The 23534-nt window shown below is 34.8% G+C and overlaps 1 protein-coding gene across 5 annotated transcripts in view; it reads left to right on the top strand.

Annotated features, from left to right (window-relative positions):
* The window catches only part of GSK3B (glycogen synthase kinase 3 beta), a 200912-nt gene that overhangs the window by 138480 nt on the left and 38898 nt on the right, over nt 1-23534 (top strand). For all 5 annotated transcript variants that reach the window (XM_034659109.1, XM_034659097.1, XM_002915254.4 and 2 more), the window contains one exon: nt 17588-17683. In XM_034659109.1, the coding sequence (XP_034515000.1) occupies nt 17588-17683 (96 nt within the window). The remainder of the gene's footprint in view (nt 1-17587; nt 17684-23534) is intronic.

Raw genomic sequence — 23534 nt, 5'->3', positions numbered from 1 at the left:
TAAGGCAATTAAAGTTACTTAATTTATCTTGTAAAGCAACTTTACTAATTGTTGTTTAATTTCTCTTAGCAATAATTACTCAATTTAGATATCTGGCTACCTAGCTAGCTCTTACATAGGTTAAGAGCTAATAAAATCTTATCTCTGATAGAAGCTTTATTTAAGAATTTGAAAGTAGGAAACATTAAGATCCAAATAATCTTTTGATTATGCTATTACAGCTAAGTAGATGGACTTCATTTCTTATGATTCCTATCAGTAGAGAAAGATTTAGAAGAAAAAAGTTTTAGCAGTGGGGAGTGGAATTAAGGGGCGAGGAAAAGGAGAGGATTTTCACTTTTTATTGCTCTGTGATGTTGGTTTTTTCAGTCTTTTAGTAGTCACAGAAACTATGAAAACAAAGATGTTTTCGGTTGTTTTGTGCTGGAATCTTTTGTTAGCAAACAAAAACATACTGAGTTAAGAGAGCCACATTTTATTATAAATGCTTATCTAAATAATTGTTTTCCTGGTCTTCCAGTTTGACTGATTGCTGCTTATAGTATAATTTAGACAAAAAGATCAGTGATTCCTTGGCTCCTCAAAAGTCTCCATTTTCAAATATTGGGAAACTACTGCTAATCACAAAAGCGGCCACTCATTGAGACTTTACTTTGCATCAGGCCCTGAGCTAAGCACTGGACATACAATACCACTTTAATCCTTTCATTAATCCTAGGAAAATGATGATGATTACCACTACCACCATATCCGGGAGAGGCTGGGTGATAGAAAAATTCTATCTGAGTGAAGTTACTGTCTTTCCCTTTACGATGAATGAAGATCTTGGGGGACATACTTTGAATCTATACAAATTTTACTTCTTCTCAAATTTTCACTCACCAATTTTACAATCAATTGGTGGATCCCGTCTGCAACAATTATTACTTTGTTTAGCTAATGCTTATTTTCTACTTCCCTCAATCCACCATCCTTCCACAGTTATTCATTGGAATTCTACCATAAATGAGAACTGTTCATTTCCCCATTTCATATCTATATCAGTATGGACTCATGGATATTTACTATTATTCTGGGGATTATAATTCCAATGATTTCATTATTTCTTTTGCTCACATTGCTCCAACTTTGGCCATTAGAACTCTCAGTTTGACTCCCATGTTCTTTCAAACACTATCCCCCCACCTTTTTTTTTTTTTAATGATTTTTTATTATATTATGTTAGTCACCATACAGTACATCCCCGGATTCCGATGTAAAGTTCGATGCTTCATTAGTTGCGTATAACACCCAGTGCACCATGCAATACGTGCCCTCCTTACTACCCATCACCAGTCAAAATTTATCTTAGTCAGTGATCAAGGTGAACATCACAATAATAAAACATATTCACATCTTGAAACCCATGATAGAGAAAGGATACATCATTTCTTTGTATTCTTGCCAAAAATATGTAACTTTAGTCCAATCATCAGAAAACAGCCAAACCCAAACGAGATATATATGACAAGGTAAAGCAGTCAGAGTCAAGGTCATGAAAAATAGGGGAGACCAAGTCATTGTCAGAGATTGGAGGAAGCTAGGAGATGTGACAACTAAGTATAACGTGGGAGTTTTTTCCTTTTACAATGGCCTGTTCTTGCTTAATGAAATCTATTTCTTTGTTTTCTCTTTGAACATTAAAGGCATGTTTTAAAATGTCAAAAAAAATTCTATCTGATTCATCTTTAGAAAATTGGCGTCCTCTGCTTATGGAATTTTATAGCTCTGGGGGGAAAATACGATCCGTATGTCAACTTGATATCCAGAACTGATTGAACCATATTTATTATATATTGGTGTTAAAAAAAAAATGTGATCACAAACTAAAGGAAAAAGCCCCTAAATCTTATTGTAATGAATATACCAGATCAGTTTGAGATGTCTTTGGACTAGGTCTAATTGTGCTTCATCTAAAGTAATCAAAGTTATAATGGGGGATTTCTTTGCTTTCAGGTACAGCTCAACCTTAACTTTCACTATCTTTGTTTAGCAAATGTTTTAGATTTTCAGTTATCGTATCCCCATATTATGGCTTGTTCAGCACCTGTATGCATACACTCTTCTTTCCTGGCTTAACATTTTCACTATCAAATAGTCTCTCAGTCAGAACTTTAAGATATTCGTTAAACCAGAGTTTAATAAGTATAAAAAATACTTATTTTCCTAAGATTTTTGATGGATCCATGATGTGTTTTTGCTAACATGAATTTGGAGTTTAATCATATGTTACCTGGTGACATTTCTTATATTATAGAGCTCTTGTGTTGGTAACAGACCATAGAAACAATATATTAAATTTAATTCTGTCTCTTTTTTCCAGTTTCCAGAACATCTGAGTATACCCCCATTATATGTTGTGGTATACACTTTTACTTGTAATATATATTATATGTAATTATAAACCAAATACTTGATTCCTTAATTCATTCTTTTATTATTTAAATTTTTCCATGTCTGTTACTGACTGGAGCAGCAATTTTTAATAACTTTTGGATCGTGGACCACTTTGCAAATCTGTTTATAGCAATAGACTGTCCTCCAGAAAAATGCATACATACCAGAATTTTACATACAGGTGATTCTTGGGGTTTCTAAAGCTCATCCAGGAACCCTAGGTTAAATATCCCTATACTAGTACAAGGTACTTTGGTTACTCTTTTTGGTGACTGTCTACAGTAAATATGATGTCAGCATTTTTTAAAGTAAGTGAATGGGTAAAGGAGGCATTTAATAATTATTTTAATGTAATTGCTCATCTGCATTTTTACATTAAGTAATGTTTTCTGTAGACCAAGAGAAACATCAGTTTTAACTTACTACTATGAAATTTTACTGGCTCTACAGTAACTTACTCGTTGTACTTGGTTAAATCTCTGTGCACTATAGGTATGAAAAGTGGTTTCCTGGCAATGTGACCCCATTCATCTTTTGACTTGAGAATGACATCTATTTGAAATCTTTACATTCCCCAGAACAAGCAGTGTGAAATAATTTAATAAGTTGCCAGTAGTTTTATTTAAAGAAATTTTTATACACAAATGAAGTTTCGTGACATTGTTACCTCAAAACCAATTTACTGATAGTTATATTTTAGGATCTGTGTCAAAAAACCATTCATAGGATTACTCATCTTGGGACATAAGTACTCTTCACTTAGCAACTGCACATTCTTTTGCACAGTTGCATTTTTAGTTCTTTTGTGTATTTGCTTAATCTCAGGGCCCTGGTGTAGTATATTATTTTTCTTTCGCATAATCTATAAAGTATGTAAAGAGGCAGGTGAGAAATGGGACAGGGTCAGAAATCTGTCAGGTTAACGGTATTCATAATCCAGACCCTGATTTCAAGACCAATGTTTACTGAGAAATCTCTGCTTCCTTTTTTAGCAAAAGATGAGAAATTTTGAGAGCAATGATTCTTAACAGTTGAGCAGTGAAAAACATAAAAAGAAACACTGGAATCTTGGAGAGGGTCATTTATAGTTTGTAAAAGTGTACTGAGTGCTGCGTCATGTTTTGTTTTATTGATAAAATGATAGAAAGAAAATATGAAAAAAATCACTATAGTGTTAGTGATTCTCAAAGGAAGCAAGAGTTGGGTGATGTGTGAATAAAATATTTACATGTCTCAGGGCGCCTGGGTGCTCAGTTGTTTAAGCCTCTGCCTTAGGCTCAGGTCATGATCTTGGGGTCCTAGGATAGAGCCGCATCTGGCTCCCTGCCCAGCAGGGAGAGTCTGCTTCTCCCTCGCCCTTTGCCTCTCCCCTGGCTTGTGCTCTCTCTCAGTCACTCTCTCTCAAATAAATAAATAAATAAAGTCTTTAAAAAATATATTTATGTGTCTCGAAAGGGGGTGTGATATTTTAAAAGTTAGANGAGTCTGCTTCTCCCTCGCCCTTTGCCTCTCCCCTGGCTTGTGCTCTCTCTCAGTCACTCTCTCTCAAATAAATAAATAAATAAAGTCTTTAAAAAATATATTTATGTGTCTCGAAAGGGGGTGTGATATTTTAAAAGTTAGAACAATAAAGTGGGGTTTTTTTTAACTGAAGAGATTCTGATCGCCCCCCGCCCCCCATCCCCCACCACACATACCGCTGCCACCCCTTTCCTTTCTTTATTCCTTTGTTGAGCATACTACTTTGGTTGAGGGAAAAAAGGTATTTTGACTCCTCTGAATATGTGTCAGCCAAGAATGACTGTTATACTTATGTTCAGTAGTTTGCTTAATCAAAATAGCTACCTTTTTGGGGGAGGACGAGGGGCCTTGTTTCCAAGGATAAAATTTTATTCAAGAAATAATGAGAGTCAAAGCAATCTTTAAAAAGCATAATGAAACTGGAGGAATTGTACTTCCGATTTTAGGAATTTATTATGTAACTCTAGTAATCAAGACAAGTGCATATACAATGGGATAGTATTTGGCCATTAGAAAGAAGGAAATCCTGCCATTTTCGACAACATAGTTGGATTTTGAGGGCATTACCCTGAGATACGCCTGGCAGAGAAAGACAAATACCGCATGGTATCACTTTATGTGAAATTAAAAAAAAAAAAAAGGAACGAAAGAAGTCAAAATCTTAGAAATAGAGAGTAGAAGAGTGGTTTCCAAGGCCTGGGGAGTGGGGAGAAATGAGGAAAGGTTGTTAAAGGGTACAGACTTTCAGCTATGAGTAAGGCCTAAAGATCTGATGTAAAACATGGCAGCTATAGTTGATAACACTGCATTATTTAATTGAAATTTGCTAAGGGAGTATAACTTAAATGTTCTCACCAAAAAAAGGATAAAAGTGTGTGGTGATGTATGTGTTAGATGGTAGGAATCCTTTCACAATGTATATGTACATGAGATCACCAGGATATACACTTAATATGTCTTACAATTTTGTCAGTCATGCTAAAAAAAAAAGAGAGAGAAAAAAAAGACATAGTGACACAAGCATAGCCCTATAGATCAATAAATTAGAATTGAGAGTCCAGAAATAAACCTTTACGCTTATGGTGATAAGACAAGGGTTCCAAGGCAATTCAGTGGGGGAAAGAACAGTCTTTTTAGAGCTTGGAAGTAAATATCCATACGCAAAAGAGTGAAGTTGGACTCCCACCTCATACCACATTAAAAAAATTAAAATGGATCAAAGACCTAAAGGCAAGTGCCACAACTGTAAAACTCTTAGAAGGAAACCTTTGTGACCTTCAGTTAAGCAGTGATTTCTTAGATATGACACAGAAGACACAAGCGATAATAGAAAAAATAAGATACATTGAACTTCATCAAAATTTTAAAACTTTTTCAAAAAAGTTAAAAATCCACAGAATGGGAGAAAAATTTTACAAATCCTGTATATTATAAGGGACTTACATTCAGAATATATAAGGAACTTTTACAACTCAACAATAATAAGACAGCCCAATAAAAAAGTGGGCAAAGAGTCTGAATAAACATTTCTTTAAAAAACATACAAATGGCCCGGAAGCACAAGAAAAGATGCATAACATCCTTACTCATTAGAGAAATGCAGATCAACCGTAATGAATACATCACGTTCACTAGGATAGGTAGAACAAAAAAGACAAACAATAACTAGTGTTAGTGAGGATATGGAGAAATTGAAACCCTTATACATTGCTGGTGGGATTGTAAAATGGTGCAAACCAAAAATGGTTTGCATAAATGTTTAAAATATTAATCATAGAATTACCATATGACCCAGCAATTCCATTCATAAGTCTGTACCTCAGAACATTGAAAACACATGTCCACACAAAAACTTTTACACAAATGTTCATAGCAGCATTATTTATAGCCAAATAGTGGAAACATTTCAAATGTCCATCATCTGATGAATGGATAAAGAAAATGTCAAGCACAAAAGGCCCCGTGTGTGATTCCATTTATATGAAATGTTCAAAATAAACAGATCTGTTTAGATCTGTTAGACAGAGGTAGATTAGTGGTTTTCAGGAGCTTAGGAAGAGTGGGGAATGAAAGTGATTGTTCTTGAGTACAGTGTTTCATTTTGGGGTGATGAACATGTTATAAAATTAGATGACAGTGGTGGTCGTACACCTCTGGGAATATACTATCAAACCACTGGGTTATATACTTTAAAGGGGTAAATTTCATGATATGTGAAGTATATCTCAATAAAGATGTTATTTTTAAAAAAGAATACTGGCGTCTATCTGTGGAACTGTGTTGCTAAGGTAACTTTGTTGTTTCCACCATATTTTAAGGAAGGCAATAAACTCTGACCGTAATTTTGCAAAAGACTCTAGAAGACTTCTCATATTTATATGTCTATCCCCTGGCTTCCAGAAGGGGAGGGGAACATCAAGTTAAGTGACAGATGGTGTAAGAGTGAATGGACTAGAGCACAGACACATAAAGGGACCCTCCTACACTAGTTCATCCTCCCTAGGCTGAATACTTTAGCCAAATCATTTAGTTGTGTTCAAATAACATGATAACTTGCTGCCCTTTTCAGTGAAATTCTAATGAGATTTAAAAATACGTGCTCCTCTTTTTCCAGCTTTTTTATTCCTTGCCTTTTGAAATTTGGAAGGGAGAAACATTGCACCCCAAAACAAGGGTTTCTTTTTTTTTTTTTTAAAGATTTTATTTTTTATTTATTCCGACAGAGATAGAGACAGCCAGAGAGAGGGAAGACAAGCAGAGGGAGTGGGAGAGGAAGAAGCAGGCTCATAGCAGAAGAGCCTGATGTGGGGCTCGATCCCATAACGCCGGGATCACGCCCTGAGCCGAAGGCAGATGCTTAACCGCTGTGCCACCCAGGCGCCCCCAAAACAAGGGTTTCTTATACCAAAATTTCAATCATATATTGTAGGGAAGACATAGAAATTGGATAAAATCTACAAATGTTGAAAGTTAAGTATTACAGTGAATTTTTTTAAAAAGATTTTATTTACTTGAGAGAGCAAGCGAGAGAGAGCATGAATGGGGGAGGGGGCAGATGGAGAGGAAGTCTGCTGAGCAGGGAACCCAACATGGGGCTTGATCCCAGGACCCCAAGACCATGAACTGAGCTGAAGGCAGACGCTTAACTGAGTGAGCTACCCAGGCTCTCCTACCTAGTGGATTTTAAAAAGGAAAACCTTCAAATTGTAGGGAAATGCCAGAGGGAATGACATTTTATGTTAGTTTCCTGGGAGCAAAAATGTAGTGATTCCAATATCATTAGATACTGATATTTTGAAATAGAATAGTTCAGTGACATGTTTTCTAGTTTTTAAATCAGAGACATTTGTCAAGCTTATGGTATAGGCAGCCAACCTGAGAGTTACCAAAACTGAAAAACAGTTCTTTTTTGCAGAAGTGAAGATGTTTCATTATTCAACCATGGTACATATAATCTCTCTTGCCTCTATGTTAATTCAGTTTTTATCCACTTATTTAAAAAGTTTCATTATATATAGGCCTAGCCATGTGTCCCTTTAGTCTTTCAGGGTGCGTATCACTTTAACTACTACTGTTGTTTTTGTTAGGTGCTGGACTAGAACATAGAGGGTCCTTGCTCTCAACGAGTTCAGAGACTAAGGGGAAGAGAGGAACAACTGAGGACAATAGAGTAAGGCAGGTATCCCAGAAGTCTGGGCAGAGTACAAAGGCAGAAGTATTCTATGTGGAGGTAGTGCTGTCTGGAAAGGCATCATAGGACACGTAACAAGCTAAATCTTGAAACATGAAAAGATATTCACCATTTAGAGAGAGGAAGGAAATGGAGGACATATGTATGAATTTGGGCAGATGCTTATTGAAAATGGTTCTGTTGTGTGTTTATCGTTTGAGCTTAAGGTTCTGAATTGTGGGTATAGTAGAATATGAGTTTAGTGGGGCAGAGAAGGCTAGAGCTGTGGGCAGTGGCCCGACCACATTAGCCTGTAGGTGATTGGAAACCACTGCAGATTTTAAGCAGAAGAATAACAGCTTTCTAACAGGATTTCTTTTACTTCACCCTTGCTTTTAAGGCTGTACATGCAGCCTTCTATTGCTGAAGTTTGGCGACCTCTGGTGTTGAGCTATTAAAAATAAAGCTGTGAAAGCTGTATTCTTAGCTTTTGTCAGATGATTCTAGCTTTATTTCTTTGAAGAAGTAAATTAATTCCTAATTTAATATTTGTCAGTGTCTACATACATATGTAGCTAAATGAATGAGAAAATGTTAGAACAAATGTGGATGGGACCTGGGTACAAATGAAATGATGAATTTGACCATGCACAGCATCCCAGAGGAGTGTGGCCAACTGATTTCTGATTCTTTGGATCTTTTCACCACCTAACCCCTCATGATCTAGGATGATGGGCCAAAGAAAAAGTGCTTTTTTGCAATAAATGGAAAGGTCTTATTCTAATAATAGTTAACTGAGAATATATACTTTTTCCAATGGTGTGATAATTTTTAACATCCCCTCCTTTTTTTTAATTATGTGGACTATCATACTTACAGAAAATACATACAACATTTATATGCAGTTTCATTTCCTTTAAGTTGAGGAACTCGGTTTTGAGGAAATCCAGAAATAAGGTTTTATTTTTGGGTTGGTTGGTTGTTTTGTTTTGTTTTTTAAGTATATCCGTAGTCTAAAATTTTGGGGGAAACTATTTTTCTGTCTTTTAAAATTCAAGGGAACTCTAACACTTGATTTGTATCTGAAATGATGAGGTCCATTTCAAACATATTTTTTAATTTATAAAATGAAAAGTTTCAATTTATATAATTTGAAAGATTCCAAATACATAATTCAGCTAGAGTAAGTCAGGTAGAAATATACTCTGCATATAATAAAACATAATATAAAACCTAAAGATATACTCAAATAGAAATAGGACAGTCAGTTTGTTAAATTGTCCTATATTTATTATGTTGATTACAGATAGTGATGCATTTAGAATCTTTGCTCTTCATAACCTGTCAGCCACTTACCTTTCAGCCTTTAACATTGTTTTCCCTCCATTATCCAATTCTTAGTCTCTGTCACCACTCAGCTCTTACTTTATCCAAATCAGGCCATTTTCTACATCACACTTAGTGTGTAGAGAATATGCTTCTGACTCATTTACTTCCTAGACTTCTTACATAAAATCAGCTCTTGTCTTTCCTTCCAGAGCCTTTCCTGAATCCCTTCCTCACTCGTGCAGGGTAGCACTTTTACCTCACACATATCTACACTTAAACTTTGTTGTACTGATCTTTGCAGATTTTGTAAGTCTCTCTGCCCTAGAGTTCTTTGAAGATAGAAACTCAGTAAATGTCCTGAATGAATGAATGACTTAAGAGGCTGATCAAAAATCTTTAAATGCCTGTTGATTGTCTTACCTTTCTTACATTCCTTTGCATCTTAAATCATACCTTCGCTTCCTTAAAGACTATTCATATTGTATATAAAATAATTCTGATTGTAGGGTTTGATATAGACTCTGATACTTTCAATGCTAGCCTTAACAGAGCAACATAAGAACGATAAACATCTGGTTTTATTTAGCGTAGTAAATGCATCACAAATTACATAATGGTCTGTTTTACTTTTTAAATCAACATCATCAGGATGTAATTTACGTAAAATAAAAGTAGCTATTTTAAGTATTCAGTTTAATAAGCTTCAACAAACATACATAACCGCTGTCTAATTAAGATTTAGAACATTTCCCCCACCCCAAAAATGTTCCTCTGTACGGCCTGAGGTGAGTAAACATCCCAGTGTGCCCAGGACCTGAGGGCTCTTCCAGAATAGCACCAGGCAAACCAGGACAGTTGATCATTCTGTTCATGCCCCTTTGTAGTCATTCCCCCATCTTCTGTGTCAGGTGACTGTTGGTCTGCTTTCTGTCACTACAGATTAGTTTTTCCTATTCTATAATTTATATGAATGTATGTTTCTTTTGTATTTGGCTTTTTTAGCTCAACATCATGTTTTTAGATTCATCCATGTTATTGCTTGTAGCACCTGTTTATTCCATTTTATGCTGGGTTGTATTCTATTAGAACATATCACAATTATTTTTATTCATTCACCTGTACATGGATGTTTGACTCTGGTTCTTAGTTATTACAAGTAAAACTGCTATGAATGTTTGTTTATAAGTCTTTTTGCAGGTATGTGTTTATATTTCTCTTCAAGAAAGGACTATGACCAAAGTTGCCTGTCATGTGATAAGTGTATGTTAACTTTATGAGAAGTTATAAAATTGTTTTCCAAAGCAGTTCTATTTTTCACTCCCACCAACAACATATGAGAGTTCGTGTGTTCTACATTCTTATCTACACATGGTATTCACATTAATTTCAAGTATAGTTGTAAAATTACTGTTATAATTAGGAAATGACCCTTTTTATTTTAATTTCCTTGCCCTGAAGTCTCCATTTTCTGATATTAATGTAGGCACTCCATCTTTCTTATGATAAGTGTTTGTATAGTATAACTTTCTGCATTTTAACCTGTGTGTCTTTGTAGTTAAAGTTTATTTCTCACAGACAACATATGCTATCTTTTTTTATAGAGTCTAACAATTTCTGCCTTTTAATTGGAGTGTTTAGACCATTTACATTCAATGTAATTATCAGTATGGTTGAGTTTAAGTATTTTACTTTGATATTTATTTTTCATTCTATTTTTTTTTCTCTTTTACTGCCACCTTACGTATATAATGAGCCTTTTTTATTTCCCCAATGGGCAGTTTAAGCTATACATCCTTATTGTATTTTTTAAGTTATTCTAGGATTGAAAATAGGCATGTTTATTTTGTCACAGTCTATAAATAATATACCACTTCACATATAAAGTAAGAACCTTGCAATAGTATATTTCTATTTCCCCTTCCTGTCCTTCATGTTACTGTGGTCATACATTTTACTTCTATAATACTTTTATAATACTTTGTTATTGTTTTGCTTTAAGCATGCAGTTTCTTCTGAAGAAATTTAAAAGCAAGGGAGAAATATACATTTAGCCACATATTTACTGTTTCTGGTGGTCTTTATTCCTCTGTATAGGGAGGAATCCTCTTCTTCCATCCTGAAGTATTTTCTTATAGTGAAAATCTGATGACAAACTCTCTTAACTTTTGTTTGCCTGATAATGTCTTTTGAAGGTTTTTTTCACCAGATATACAATTTCTTGGTTTCCAGCTTTTCTTTTAATTTCATTCTTTAGAACAGTCTCTAGTTTCTTCTGGCTTGCATTGTTTCTGATGAGAAGTCAGCTGTCATTCCTATTGTTGATACCCTGTGTATATAATGTGTCTCTTTTTAAAGTTGTGGGAAAGATTTTCCCTTTATTAATGGCTTTTACTGGTTGACTATAACTCTGTATGATATGTTTTGTATTGTACTGCTTGAAATTCATTGAGCTTTTCAGTGAATTTTCATCAAATTTGGAAGAATTTCAGCCACTATTTCCTTAGTTTTTTTGCGTTTGTTTCCCCATTGCCCTTCTCAGACTTGAATCGTATGTACATGTGTTTTTCTGGCCTTTTTTACCTTCATGCTTCAGCTTTTTAGTTTGTGTTGTTGTTTTTTAGATTATTTATTTATTTATGGGGGTGGGGAGAGAGAGTGCACGAGCCAGGGGAGGGGCAGAGGGAGAAGCAGACTCCCCGCTGAACAGGAGGCTGACATGGGACTCAATCCCAGGACCCTGGGATCATGACCTAAGCCAAAGGCAGACGCTTAACTAACTGAGCCACCCAGGCACCCCTATGTTGACCGTCTTTAAGCAGTTATGGCTCCCAAAGTAATTCAATAAGAGCAGTAGTTTCTGTAACTTAGGTCTTAACAATAAAAAAAATTCTTGCAGTACATTTGCAACATGGATGGAACTATAGAAGGTATTATGCTGAGCGAAATAAGTCAGTCAGAGAAAGACAAATACCATATTATTTTACTCATGTGGAATTTAAGAAACAAAACTGATGAACATAGGGGAAGGGAAGGAAAAATACAATAAGATAAAAACAGAGAGGGAGGCAAACCAGAAGAGGCTCTTAACTATAGGGAACAAACTGAGGGTTGATGGAGGAGTGGTGGGTGGAGGGTTGGGGTGACTGGGGGCCATTAAGGAGGGCACTTGATGTAATGAGCGCTGGGTGTTATATGCAACTGATGAATCACTAAATTCTACCCCTGAAAATATATGTTAACTAAGTTGAATTTAAATTAATAAGAATTAAAATTGAAATAGAAATTCATGCAATAAAATTACTTAACAATATGCACAGCTATATTACTTGCCCACCATTTAACGTTCAAACCAAGATTTTACACATGTGAAACAATCACAACTGACAAAAATATTAAAAGTTGTGTCCTTCATATTGCACATATACTTAAGCATGAGTAAGCATAGGATTTTCAGTGAGAATCTACAATTCAGACTGAAAGTGCTCCCTATTTTTATAAATAAATTTTTGTTTACAGCTGCATTGTGCTACAGCAGCGGAGTTGATTAGTGACCAAGGCTCTATGGCCTACAAAACCTAAAGTATTTACTCTCTGGCCTTTTACAGAAAAAGTTTGCTGACCCCTGTTCTAGAGGGTCTTCCATTTAGTTCCATCTCTATTAGCCAGCCTGGGGAGAACCTGGTTTTAAGATTTAAAAAAATAATAAGAAAAAGAATAGAGAAATGATTATAGTAGTTGAGTATTTGGCAAGAGAAATTAAACATAGAAAGTCCTGTGACATTAGAATCTTTGTTTTCCCATCTAATGGCCTTAATGATTCAAGATCACGTGGCTGTAACAAAGGAATAAGAAGATCTCCATTGCTGCTTTGTGGTGACAGACTAATTTATTTGGTTAATTGTTTTAAATGATTGATAGTGTATAGATCAGTGATTCCATTTACTGGTTAGTAATTAGCTTCTTAAAAGTCACAAATACACGTATTTTGAAAGTAAAGGACACAGTTAAACTCTGACCATCAATCAGAATTATAATCAAGAGTCTTTTTGATATCACTGTTTGTCAAAGCAGATTATTTCCCATTGTAATAAAAGATTTTCCACATGTGCATACTGTGTATATTGAAGGAAGATTCCAAGTATGTAAAAAAATGCTTAAATAAATGTCATAAATATTTAAACTGAATTATATATATGCTGACATGTGCTAATGTCTGCAGCTGACTTTGAAATGTATCAAAAAAAATAAGGTGGATTGATATATGGATAGATGGATGGAAATGTGATGAACCAAACATAGTAAAACAATCGCGGAATCCAGGTAGTTGATATAAAGGAAGAGGATTTTCACTGGAAAAAAAAAATTGTGACTTTTCTCTGTGTTTGAAATTTTTCATTTTAAAATTTTGGGTAAATGTTTAAATGTGAGTGGCTGTGAGACATGAATTTAGGGAGAAGATATGAGAGTGAAAACACATATACACCTCATTAAAAGTTCGTATTAAGTAGGGGCGCCTGGATGGCACAACAGTTAAGCATCTGCCTTTGGCTCAGGGTGTGATCCCGGCGTTATGGGATCGAGCCCCACATCAGGCTCTTCTGTTATGAGCCTGCTTCTTCCTCTCCCACTCCCCCTGCTTGTGTTCCCTCTCTCGCTGGCTGTCTCTGTCTCTGTCGAATAAATAAATAAAATCTTAAAAAAAAAAAAAGTTCGTATTAAGTAAACCTTGTGTATATTGCATATGTTTCTCAGCTGTTTTATTGTGTATTTCACAGATATACTTCAATTGGGAATATCCTTCTATTGGGAATGTTCTTAGGATGTAATAAAAAAAAATAAGAATTATAATATTCACTTCAAGTAGTGTCCTGCCTTTTTATTATATTGTTTGTAACTTAAATTCTCTCACCTAGCCCCTATCAGAAAGTTAACCAAAGGGCTGATAAGTCCATGTGATCTCTGTCCATACAGTAAAAGGATGCCTTTACTAATGGACATCATACAATTCTCCTTTTTAGCATTTTTACCAGTTAGAACCATGTCTTGTGTTAACAAAGTACTGAATAAATAGAGGGGGACTGCACAGCAAATACTCACTGATTCAAAAGTGGGCATTTCTTTTTTTTTATTTATTTTTTTAATAATAATTTTTATTATGTTATGTTAGTCACCATACAGTATATCCTTAGTTTTTGATGTAATGTTCCATGATTCATTATTTGCATATAACAAAAGTGGGCATTTCTTTTTTTTAAGATTTTTATTTATTTATTATTTTATTTTATTTATTTATTTGACAGAGATAGAGACAGCCAGTGAGAGAGGGAACACAAGCAGGGGGAGTGGGAGAGGAAGAAGCAGGCTTAGTTTGTGTTGTGACGTGGGGCTCGATCCCATAACGCCGGGATCACGCCCTGAGCCGAAGGCAGACGCTTAACCGCTGTGCCACCCAGGCGCCCCAAAAGTGGGCATTTCTTAAGCGTCATTTTGTTTATTGTGATATATGTCATAATGCCAAAATATATTAAAATGTGTTTAGTGTAAAGCACAATAATAAGGCAAATATCCATGTAATTATCGCTCATACTAAGAAATAGAGGAATTGCTTAAGTCCCATCCCAGTCACAATCTCTCTTATATCTTCCTATTAAGCTGAATAATCTATACTTGAATTTTTCTAATGAATATTCCCATGTTTATTACTAGTTTTACAATTTTACTATATATACTAAAATATAGTTTAGCCTTGCCTGTTTTTAAGCTTTATATAAGGCAGTCCTTATGTATGTATTTATTTATGTATGTATTTAGTATGTATTTATTGCTGAGTGAAAACTCACCATTTTGTGAGATTCATCAGAAGGTACGTGTAGCTCTGCTTCATTCATTGTCATTGCTAGTTAGTGTACCATTTTATGACTACACTACAGTTTATTTACTAATTCTACTTTTGGATTTTTGCTTGTGCCTGTAGTATTTTATTATGAACAATGTTGCCTTGGATATATAAAAAGTTTCTCTAGGCTAGAGTATATACCTTAAAATGGAATTGTTAAGTTGTAGAGTCATTGAAGTTATACATTTTTAAATACTCATTTATTCATGTCAGTGCTGTTGGGTTTTTTGTTCAGCAGTTAAAAGAATCCAGTGGGGTTGTATTTGGGGGGTAGAATTGTTGATTAGCTCACTCTCCCTTTTTCACTCCTCTCCCTCTTTCCCAGTACATATAGGCACACACACACACAGACGCATAGCGTGCACACACACACACCCTTCATCAAGGGGTAAAATAGAATGTAAGTGTTTGCTTTATTATTTAAAAGTAAAAATTAAGATTCCTTTTTAGCCTTCATATTTTAAGTATGAGATTTCCTGGCTTATAAGTGTCTGATATCTACAGCAACAAAGGCCAGAGGCTTCTCTTCCCAATACTAGATAATACCTTGCTCCTCTCTATAAAGCTGGACTTCTGCTGCAAGAAGAAGGGAGATACGTGTTTCCAGTGCCCAAAAGCAAGCTTTCCACAGAATGATGTGTTATAATTTAGATTATTTTTATACATCTTTTCTTTCCAGTAACATCAGGAGTTTGCTCAGAAATTGTCTTTTAGGGATTAAAGGTCAGTTTATAGTTAACTAGATTCCTTTTATTGACAAATAATACTACAGCTCTATAGCTCAGAATGTCCTTTCCACTTATCTTACTTAAACTTTATGTATTCAGATATTTAAATGATTCCTGAAAGATGTAATTGGCATACAATAAAGTACACATACTTAAAGTATACAGTTTGGGAAGTTTTGGCATATGCATGTACACATGAAACTACCACCATGAAATCAAGATTATGAACATATTCCTCACCCCCAGTAATTTCCTGGTGCTCTTTGTAATACTTCTCTCCAGCCTTTCACCATCATGGCTTTTCTTTCTGTTGCCGTAGACAAAATTTTCTAAAATTCCATATGAATGAAATTATACAGTAGGTGCTCTTTTGGGTCTGGCTTCTTTACTAGGTGTAATTATTTTTAGATTCATCCATGTTCTTTTTTTATTACTGAGTAGCATTCCATCGTATGGGTATACCACCGTTTGTTTATTCATTCATCTGTTGTGGACATTTGTGGACATTTAAGTTCTGCTTTTTGGCAGTTGCAAAAAAGATGCTTTGCACATTTGTGTTAAAGTTTTTGTATGAACATATGCTTTCATTTTTCTTGGGTAAATACTTAGGAGTGGGAGTGATGGATGTATGGCAGTTTTTAACATACTGCCAAAGTGTTTTCTAAGGTGCCATACAATTTTACATTTCCACTGGCAGTGGTGAGAGCCTCAGTTGCTCTACACCCTCACCAAGACTTGGTACACACAATCTTTTTTTTAACTTTATTCTTCTGAGTAGGTATGTGGGTGGTGTCTTACAGTTTTAACTAGCATTTCCCTGTTGATAATGATGTTGAGTATTTTTTCATGTGCTTATTTACTATCTGTGTCATGTTGGGTTAAGTGTCTAGTTACAGCATTTGCCCATTTTGGGGGGGTTGTTTGTCTTTTTGTTTTTGAATTATAGGAGTCTTCTGTATTCTAGATAGAAGTCCTTTGTAGAATGTATGTTTTACAAATGTTTTCTTTCAGTCTGTAGCTTGCCTTTGTGTTTTCTTAAGAGTGTCTTTTGAAGAACAAAACTCTTAAAATCTTGATTAAGTTCTGGTTTTAGTGAATTCTAGAGAATTAGAACCAAAGAACAAACAAGCAAAAAAATCCCTGAAATTCTTACTTTGCCCTGATCACTGGTTGCTACCACAAATCAAGTACTTATTACATTACACTCCTTTTGTTTCACTGTTTTTGAATTCTAAATGTATGAAAATTTTAACATTTTATATCAAGCTTTAGAATTATAAAGACGAGTAATATATGTCATCTTTCTTCAGAGTGCTCATTTTTAGTAATTAATGTTTCTTCCCATCATCTGTCTTATGCAGTCAGTTCTGTATGCTTTCCTTTGTCCAGTGCATACTATATCTCTAGAGGCAATGAAGTAATCAATATATTTTTATCTTGTATTATATTTATACTTTTTCCCACACACAAACATGTGAGTTCATTATAACAAGAAATCTCTTGTTCTTTGTATTCTTCATTTGTCATCACATAGTTCCTTTACACAGGGAGCAGTCACTAAATATTCACTGATTGAATGGAGTTATTGATGACAGTGTCTGAGTAAGGTTCTCCTGATTGATTTATTGATAATAAAACCTTTGGCTATACTTTACTAAATGAATAAAGATCCCATTTCAGATGCCCATGATTGCAATAGATGGTTTTTCTCGATAGAACAAAGATGTTTGATTTTTACTTGAATGTTTGATTTTTACTTGAATGTTTTTAAGTGATCTTTTTTTATAACCCTGGTTTAACATGATTATCATAAAAGTCTGTGTAGGGTAGTATAGCATAAGATCTATAGTCAGTTAAAAATCTTTTGTGAAGTCTGCTCTATTTAATGAGTTACATATTTCATGACTTTGGAATTCTTTTTTCCAATGAAACCAATACATTAAAACATAAAGACTGTATTTGTAAGTATATATAAAAATATGGCAATAACTTGCTTTCTCTGTCTAGGTCCTGGGGACACCAACAAGGGAGCAAATTAGAGAAATGAACCCCAACTACACAGAATTCAAATTCCCTCAAATTAAGGCACATCCTTGGACTAAGGTGAGTCAAAATGAGTTTTTTAAAAGCACATTAACCAATAGTTAACTTAAACTTGGGTTTCTCATTGTTCTTAAACTGAACTATTTTGGTACTAGATAGCTGCCTGAGTAAAAGTACACCGCAGTTCTGCATGTAAAGGTAGTTGGGAGGTTGTACTTTAGTGTTTCATTAGCTGTATAGTTTTGTTCCCACTGATTTCCTGTAGACAGTTTTCAGCCAGGGTTTTTATTTATAGGTTGAGGACCATTAAAATATAGAATTTCATTAGGAGTAATATTGTATATATAAATTTTGACTACTTAAAACTCAAAAGTTAATTTCTTTACACAGTTAGTAGTGCTTACTCAATATCATATAGCATATGAAAACATAAATATTTCATATATTTTCTTTATTCTTTTTTGAAACAGTTTGTAGGCCTTATAAGTGATACTGTGTGTTTTTCTTCTTTTGTTTGCCTTCCTCTTGGTATTTTGGGAGGGGAATAAAAAGATTTGATCTTGCTTGGAGTATACATTGAAAGCATCAATATGTTAACGGGATGTCATTAGCCATTGGATAGCCTGACCAATTCTTAGAGCATAGATGGAACCAATTTGAAGAGCATAAGTACTAACTTAACCAGAAAACTTTGTTTTTTGCTTTGATCCTTAATTGAAATGATTTAAGAGAGCTTTTATTTAAAATTTTTTTCATTTCAGTTTAATTTGTGACATTAAGGGCAGAGAACAAAAAGTCTCATTAGAGCTTATTGCTAGAGTGAATCTCTAGCATTCTTATTCTACAGATTCAGAAACTCTGGTCAGAGATACCAAGTGACTTATTCTAGATTACATAGGTGGCCATGACAAAAAACCAGGATTAAATTTCTATTCGTGTGTGTGTGTGTGTGTGTGTGTGTGTGTGTGTGTGTGATGCCAGACTTATAGTTATGTACCATGCACCTCCTCTCACGTTTACTTATATTTTTGTGAGTTAATAAAGTTCAACTCTTGTGTAGTTCAAGCAGAGATTTTCTGTACTGAAAAGAAACATATAACAGTTTGTTTTGAGGATTGATAGGTTCATTTAATTGGTTATAGATCTTTTATAATAAGAGGTGAAATAATTTAGAGCTATAGATGAAATAGTTTATATTCCCAGGTTCAAAGTATGTCTTTTTCTCTCTCTAAATTGTATTATGATTCTAGTTACTTCCTTCAAGTTCTCACAATCTTATTATCTCTCTTCATTGCAGAAGATCCTTTTATTACTAATTACGTATTTAGAATCAGAGACCTTGGTATTTTAGTTCCAGAATTATAAGTTAGCTTTCACTGACCATGATGTTGCTTTCCCCACCTCACTTAAAATTCATAATAAACACTCAATGTTCTGAGGTAAATCATTCTTTGATCTTTGCACTTAAAAGTATATTTTGAATCTCGGTTAGAAGGTACTTAGGGTCTCTCACCTGTCTCTAAACTCAGAATCCTAGGTGGCCTATTGGGATTTAAAGGTTGAGTTGTAGTTTGAATCCACTGAAGTTTTTATAAGTTAAAGTGCTTATAAGTGATTTATGGTATACTATGATTTCAGTCATGAAACAAAAAACAAAGACAATTCTGTATAATGAATAAATATAGGAAAATATTCCAAAATGCTAATGGTAGTTTGGGTGAGAAGAATGTAGGTGATTTTATTTTTGTTTTGCATTTCCATATTTTCATTAATAAGTTGTCATTTTTATGAAGAAAGGAAAATAAAGCTCTTTTTTGGTGTAATCTAAGTATTCCTCACATGCTACCCTTAATATAGAGTATCTGACCAATATAATGCTGAAAATGAGGTCATGAAATTTTATTTAACAGTCCCTATAACTTTTTTTTTTTATATCAAGACTGCTGCCAGTATTAGTGTGTGTCATAGTCAACATCCTCCCCCGCCCCCGGATTATATCTTTTCAAGTATTAGCCAAGATGGAGTGTGAGGAATGGTGGGTTATAATTAAAATGCAGTCAATAGAAGATTTGTGGTCAATTTGTATGCTTTGCTCATGTGGATTCCTGATGTTTTATATCTTACACTAATGCTCTTCAAACTTGAATAATCTACACAAAGCCCTTTTATTTGTTTTATTTAGGCTTCCATTCCTATTTCATGTGCAGAATGAGTACTCCATTCTCCCACCTGTTTTTCTGATGAAAGTACTGTGAACTCTTCATTTATATAGTGTGCGTTGACATAATTTGATTTCACTTGGTACAAATGCATTTATTATATAATAAGCACACTTATGTTAATTTCTCATTAGTGTACACAGCTAGGTTGATGTTATTGTGGTTGTAAACATAAAACCAAATTCAGACAGAAATTCCATGGTACCGTTCTGTCATCTGGATTAATCTAAATGATCCAAGATATGCTTATATTGTTTTTTAAAATACGTTATTATCAAAACGAAAATGCAAAATTCTTAATTTCTAGAAGGAACACAGCCCCCTCTCCCCTCTGTTATGATAGTAGACACCAACTTGAGAAGGGCTGTCTTCTGCTAGGCAGCCAATGAAGTTATTTTTTAAGAAATACATAATACTGTTCTCTAAGAAAAGAGCTTCTTGCTCTTTGAGGGCAGGTAAACAGAGTCTGGAAACATAAGCTGTTTTGCCTTTATTTTGGTCTTCTCGTAGAACCCACTTTAGCCCCATTTCCTAAAGCTGTGGCCATGTGAACCCTGCTTCTCCGTGCTGCAATGTAGTACAGCTGTATCCCCAAGGATAGGAAGCTGGTGTACTCAAAAACATAGGCAGACATAAAGATCAAGAGATAAAATGTCTTCCATGGACACATTGAGGTGAAGGGATTCAGGTGTCTAGGAAAGATAGCAAACAGAAGAACTAAACAGTGGGATGAATCTAGTGTGGTTTATGGCAAGAATCTTGAGAATTTAGAAATCCAGTCAGTTGCCCTTAACTGTTACTTAATAGCCAGAGTAATCTAATTCATTGATAAAGCACTTGTAAGTAGGTAAGGAAACTGGTGCTAATGTTTTGAAACAGGGACTGTTATTGGATCCGGTATAGGAGGATAAAGACCTTCTGCATTGGTTTACGCTGTAAACTTCAAAGAATAAAAAGCCAGATAGAAAGCAAAACAAATGATGCATAGGAAATTTGAGAATTAAATAGAGACGGAGATTCGTTTGGCAGAAGAGAGGAAGCTTAAATTCTGCATTTAGTATATGGAGGTATGGTTAAATCACAGTCTACTAGGTATGAAGTGAGGATCTAGTTTGAGTACTGCTTATCCTCTTTGTGCGTCAAGTTTTTTCTTTTGTAAGGTAGCAGTTAGCTACTGTCTTTTCTGATTCTTTTGTAATATGCATATAAAGGGATATTTTATTTTAGTTTTAAATAAATACTAAGATCCTACCTACCTCCAGTATAGTTCTGTGATTTGTCTTATCTCCACTGCCCTGACTTTAGGCCATCGTCATATCTTAGAATTTGTTAAAACAACTTCCTAACCAATTTCCCTCTTTCAGTTTAACATCTTTTATAATCCTTATTGTTCTCAAAGTTAGTTTTCTTAAAAGCACATGTAATACTGTCACTCCTACATAAAAATCTTCTCTGTTTACGTATTGCCTTTAGGAAAATCTGACATAATGTGCGTATAAGGACAAGGGTGATTGTATGTGCCACTTTATGCTTGTTCAGTGTAATTATTAATTGAATGCCCTTTCACTCTAAAAAGTGTCCCATTTCTGGGTAAAGGTTGTATAGTCATTCTATCACTTATTGTTTCTGTCTTTTCTTTCCAGAGAAGCAAGAGGCTTATTCTTGTCCTGTTCCTAACCTTTCTAACCTCTTATTTTTCCCCAGAGAAGCCATGTATGTTTCTTTTTTACTAGTGTCTTCTTTTCACACTTAGAATGACCTTCTTCTTCTCTGCTTACCAAATCTTAACCTTTTCTCAAGACCTCAAATCTTAGTTCTCCCATGAAATATTTTCTAATTATCTGAGTTCTCCATGATTAATTCCCACCATGTAACTCTTATAATACCTTCCAAGTCCTACCATATGTATTATAGCAGTTCCTAATTTCTTTTTCATAGTGGTAATAATAAGATGGATATCAATTACTTTAAAATGTTTGTTACTGGGGCGCCTGGGTGGCACAGCGGTTAAGCGTCTGCCTTTGGCTCAGGGCGTGATCCCGGCGTTATGGGATCGAGCCCCACATCAGACTCCTCCACTATGAGCCTGCTTCTTCCTCTCCCACTCCCCCTGCTTGTGTTCCCTCTCTCGCTGGCTGTCTCTATCTCTGTCGAATAAATAAATAAAATCTTTAAAAAAATAAAATAAAATGTTTGTTACTAAGTTTTTGGCATACATGATAAGTTTATTTAATAGTTAAATGTTTATGGGATATGTGGGACCATAGATTAAGTATCCTAGAAAGCAGTATCCACAAGTCAGTCCTTACATACTCAATTTCTTAGAACAGTAGCCACATACTTGAAAATGAATGAATTTAGTACTATTTACAACTAGCTAAGAGTATCAGAAAGTTGAAGTTGAGGTCAGTTCAGCTGTTAAGGTACCAGACTAGACAGGACAGATTATATTTATTATTCTCTATGCTTAAAGCTAAACATAAAACCTTACTATACTTATTTTTTTTCCTACTAATTTTTTAAGACTTTCTTTATAATCTTACCCTTTTTTCTGAGCCTTTCAATACAAGATTTTTCACTTGGTAAACTTACCTATTTCAACAATACATATTTATAGTTTAAAAAATGTCTTCGGGGCGCCAGGGTGGTTCAGTTGGTTGAGCTTGGTTTCGGCTCAGATGGTGATCTCATGGGTTGTAAGGTGGAGCTCTGCATTGGGCTCCATGCTCAGCACGGACTCTGCTTGAAGATTCTCTCTCCCTTAAATACATAAATCTTTAAAAAATTGTTTTAATAATTAAAAATGTCTTCAGAGGGGTCGAGAGAGCACAAAACAAAACTTGTCAGACTTCTTTTTTGCAGGTAAACTCTATCAGCCTTTCCTGGTTTTGCTCACATGTACTCCAGAAAACATAAAACTATGTTGGGACTTTACCTGGTTCCTAAGATTGTACTTTTCTGTTTTGTTCTATTGCTTAGGTAAATTAGTTTCTATATTATTACTTAACATCCCTCGACCCTGAACATTCTACTAATCCATTGTCACTTGTCTCGTTAAATACACTGTGTTCTCTACTGAATTTTCTATCTACATCTTTGTTAGTGTTAGAATAATCACTTTTCCTTGTTTAACATTTATTTTCCTATGTGAGTGGACTTCCTCACTTTTCTAGTTGTACTGGCTACACTCCCATTTCTTTGCTGGGAACTATGCACTTTAAAATCTAGCCACTTGGGTGGCTAATCCCTATGTAAGAGGAACAATATAAAAAAGAAAGAATACTAAGGTTTAAGTTTCAAGATCACTTGTGGGGAGCAGAGATAGGGTTGGGGGTGGATTAAAAAAGAACGCAAAAAAATCTGCTTTTAATATATCATTTGTTCCTTAAAACCCGTATCTCCTATGTACCCAGCACTGTGCCAGATACTATAAAGGATGCAAAAAAAAGTAAAATATATAGCCCTTGTTTTTAAAAAGCTTACAGGCGATATAACTGACTCAGTTGAAGCAAGTATTGAATAATATAACCACATACTTGATTGTGCTCTGTAGGTGTTCAAAGGTGTTTCACATGCAGTAGGTGTAAGTCAGATCTCCAGTGAGGGTGGTGGAGGAAAAAAGGAAGCCTCCCTAAAGGTGATAGAAGGACTAGGTGGGGTGGGCTGTTGGAGGATTTAGATTTGCTTAGATG

Source organism: Ailuropoda melanoleuca, chromosome 1, assembly GCF_002007445.2.
Source record: "Ailuropoda melanoleuca isolate Jingjing chromosome 1, ASM200744v2, whole genome shotgun sequence".
Classification (NCBI taxonomy): Eukaryota; Metazoa; Chordata; class Mammalia; order Carnivora; family Ursidae; genus Ailuropoda; species Ailuropoda melanoleuca.
The sequence above is the reverse complement of the archived record's forward strand: the minus strand, read 5'-3'. Positions and strand labels throughout refer to the sequence as shown.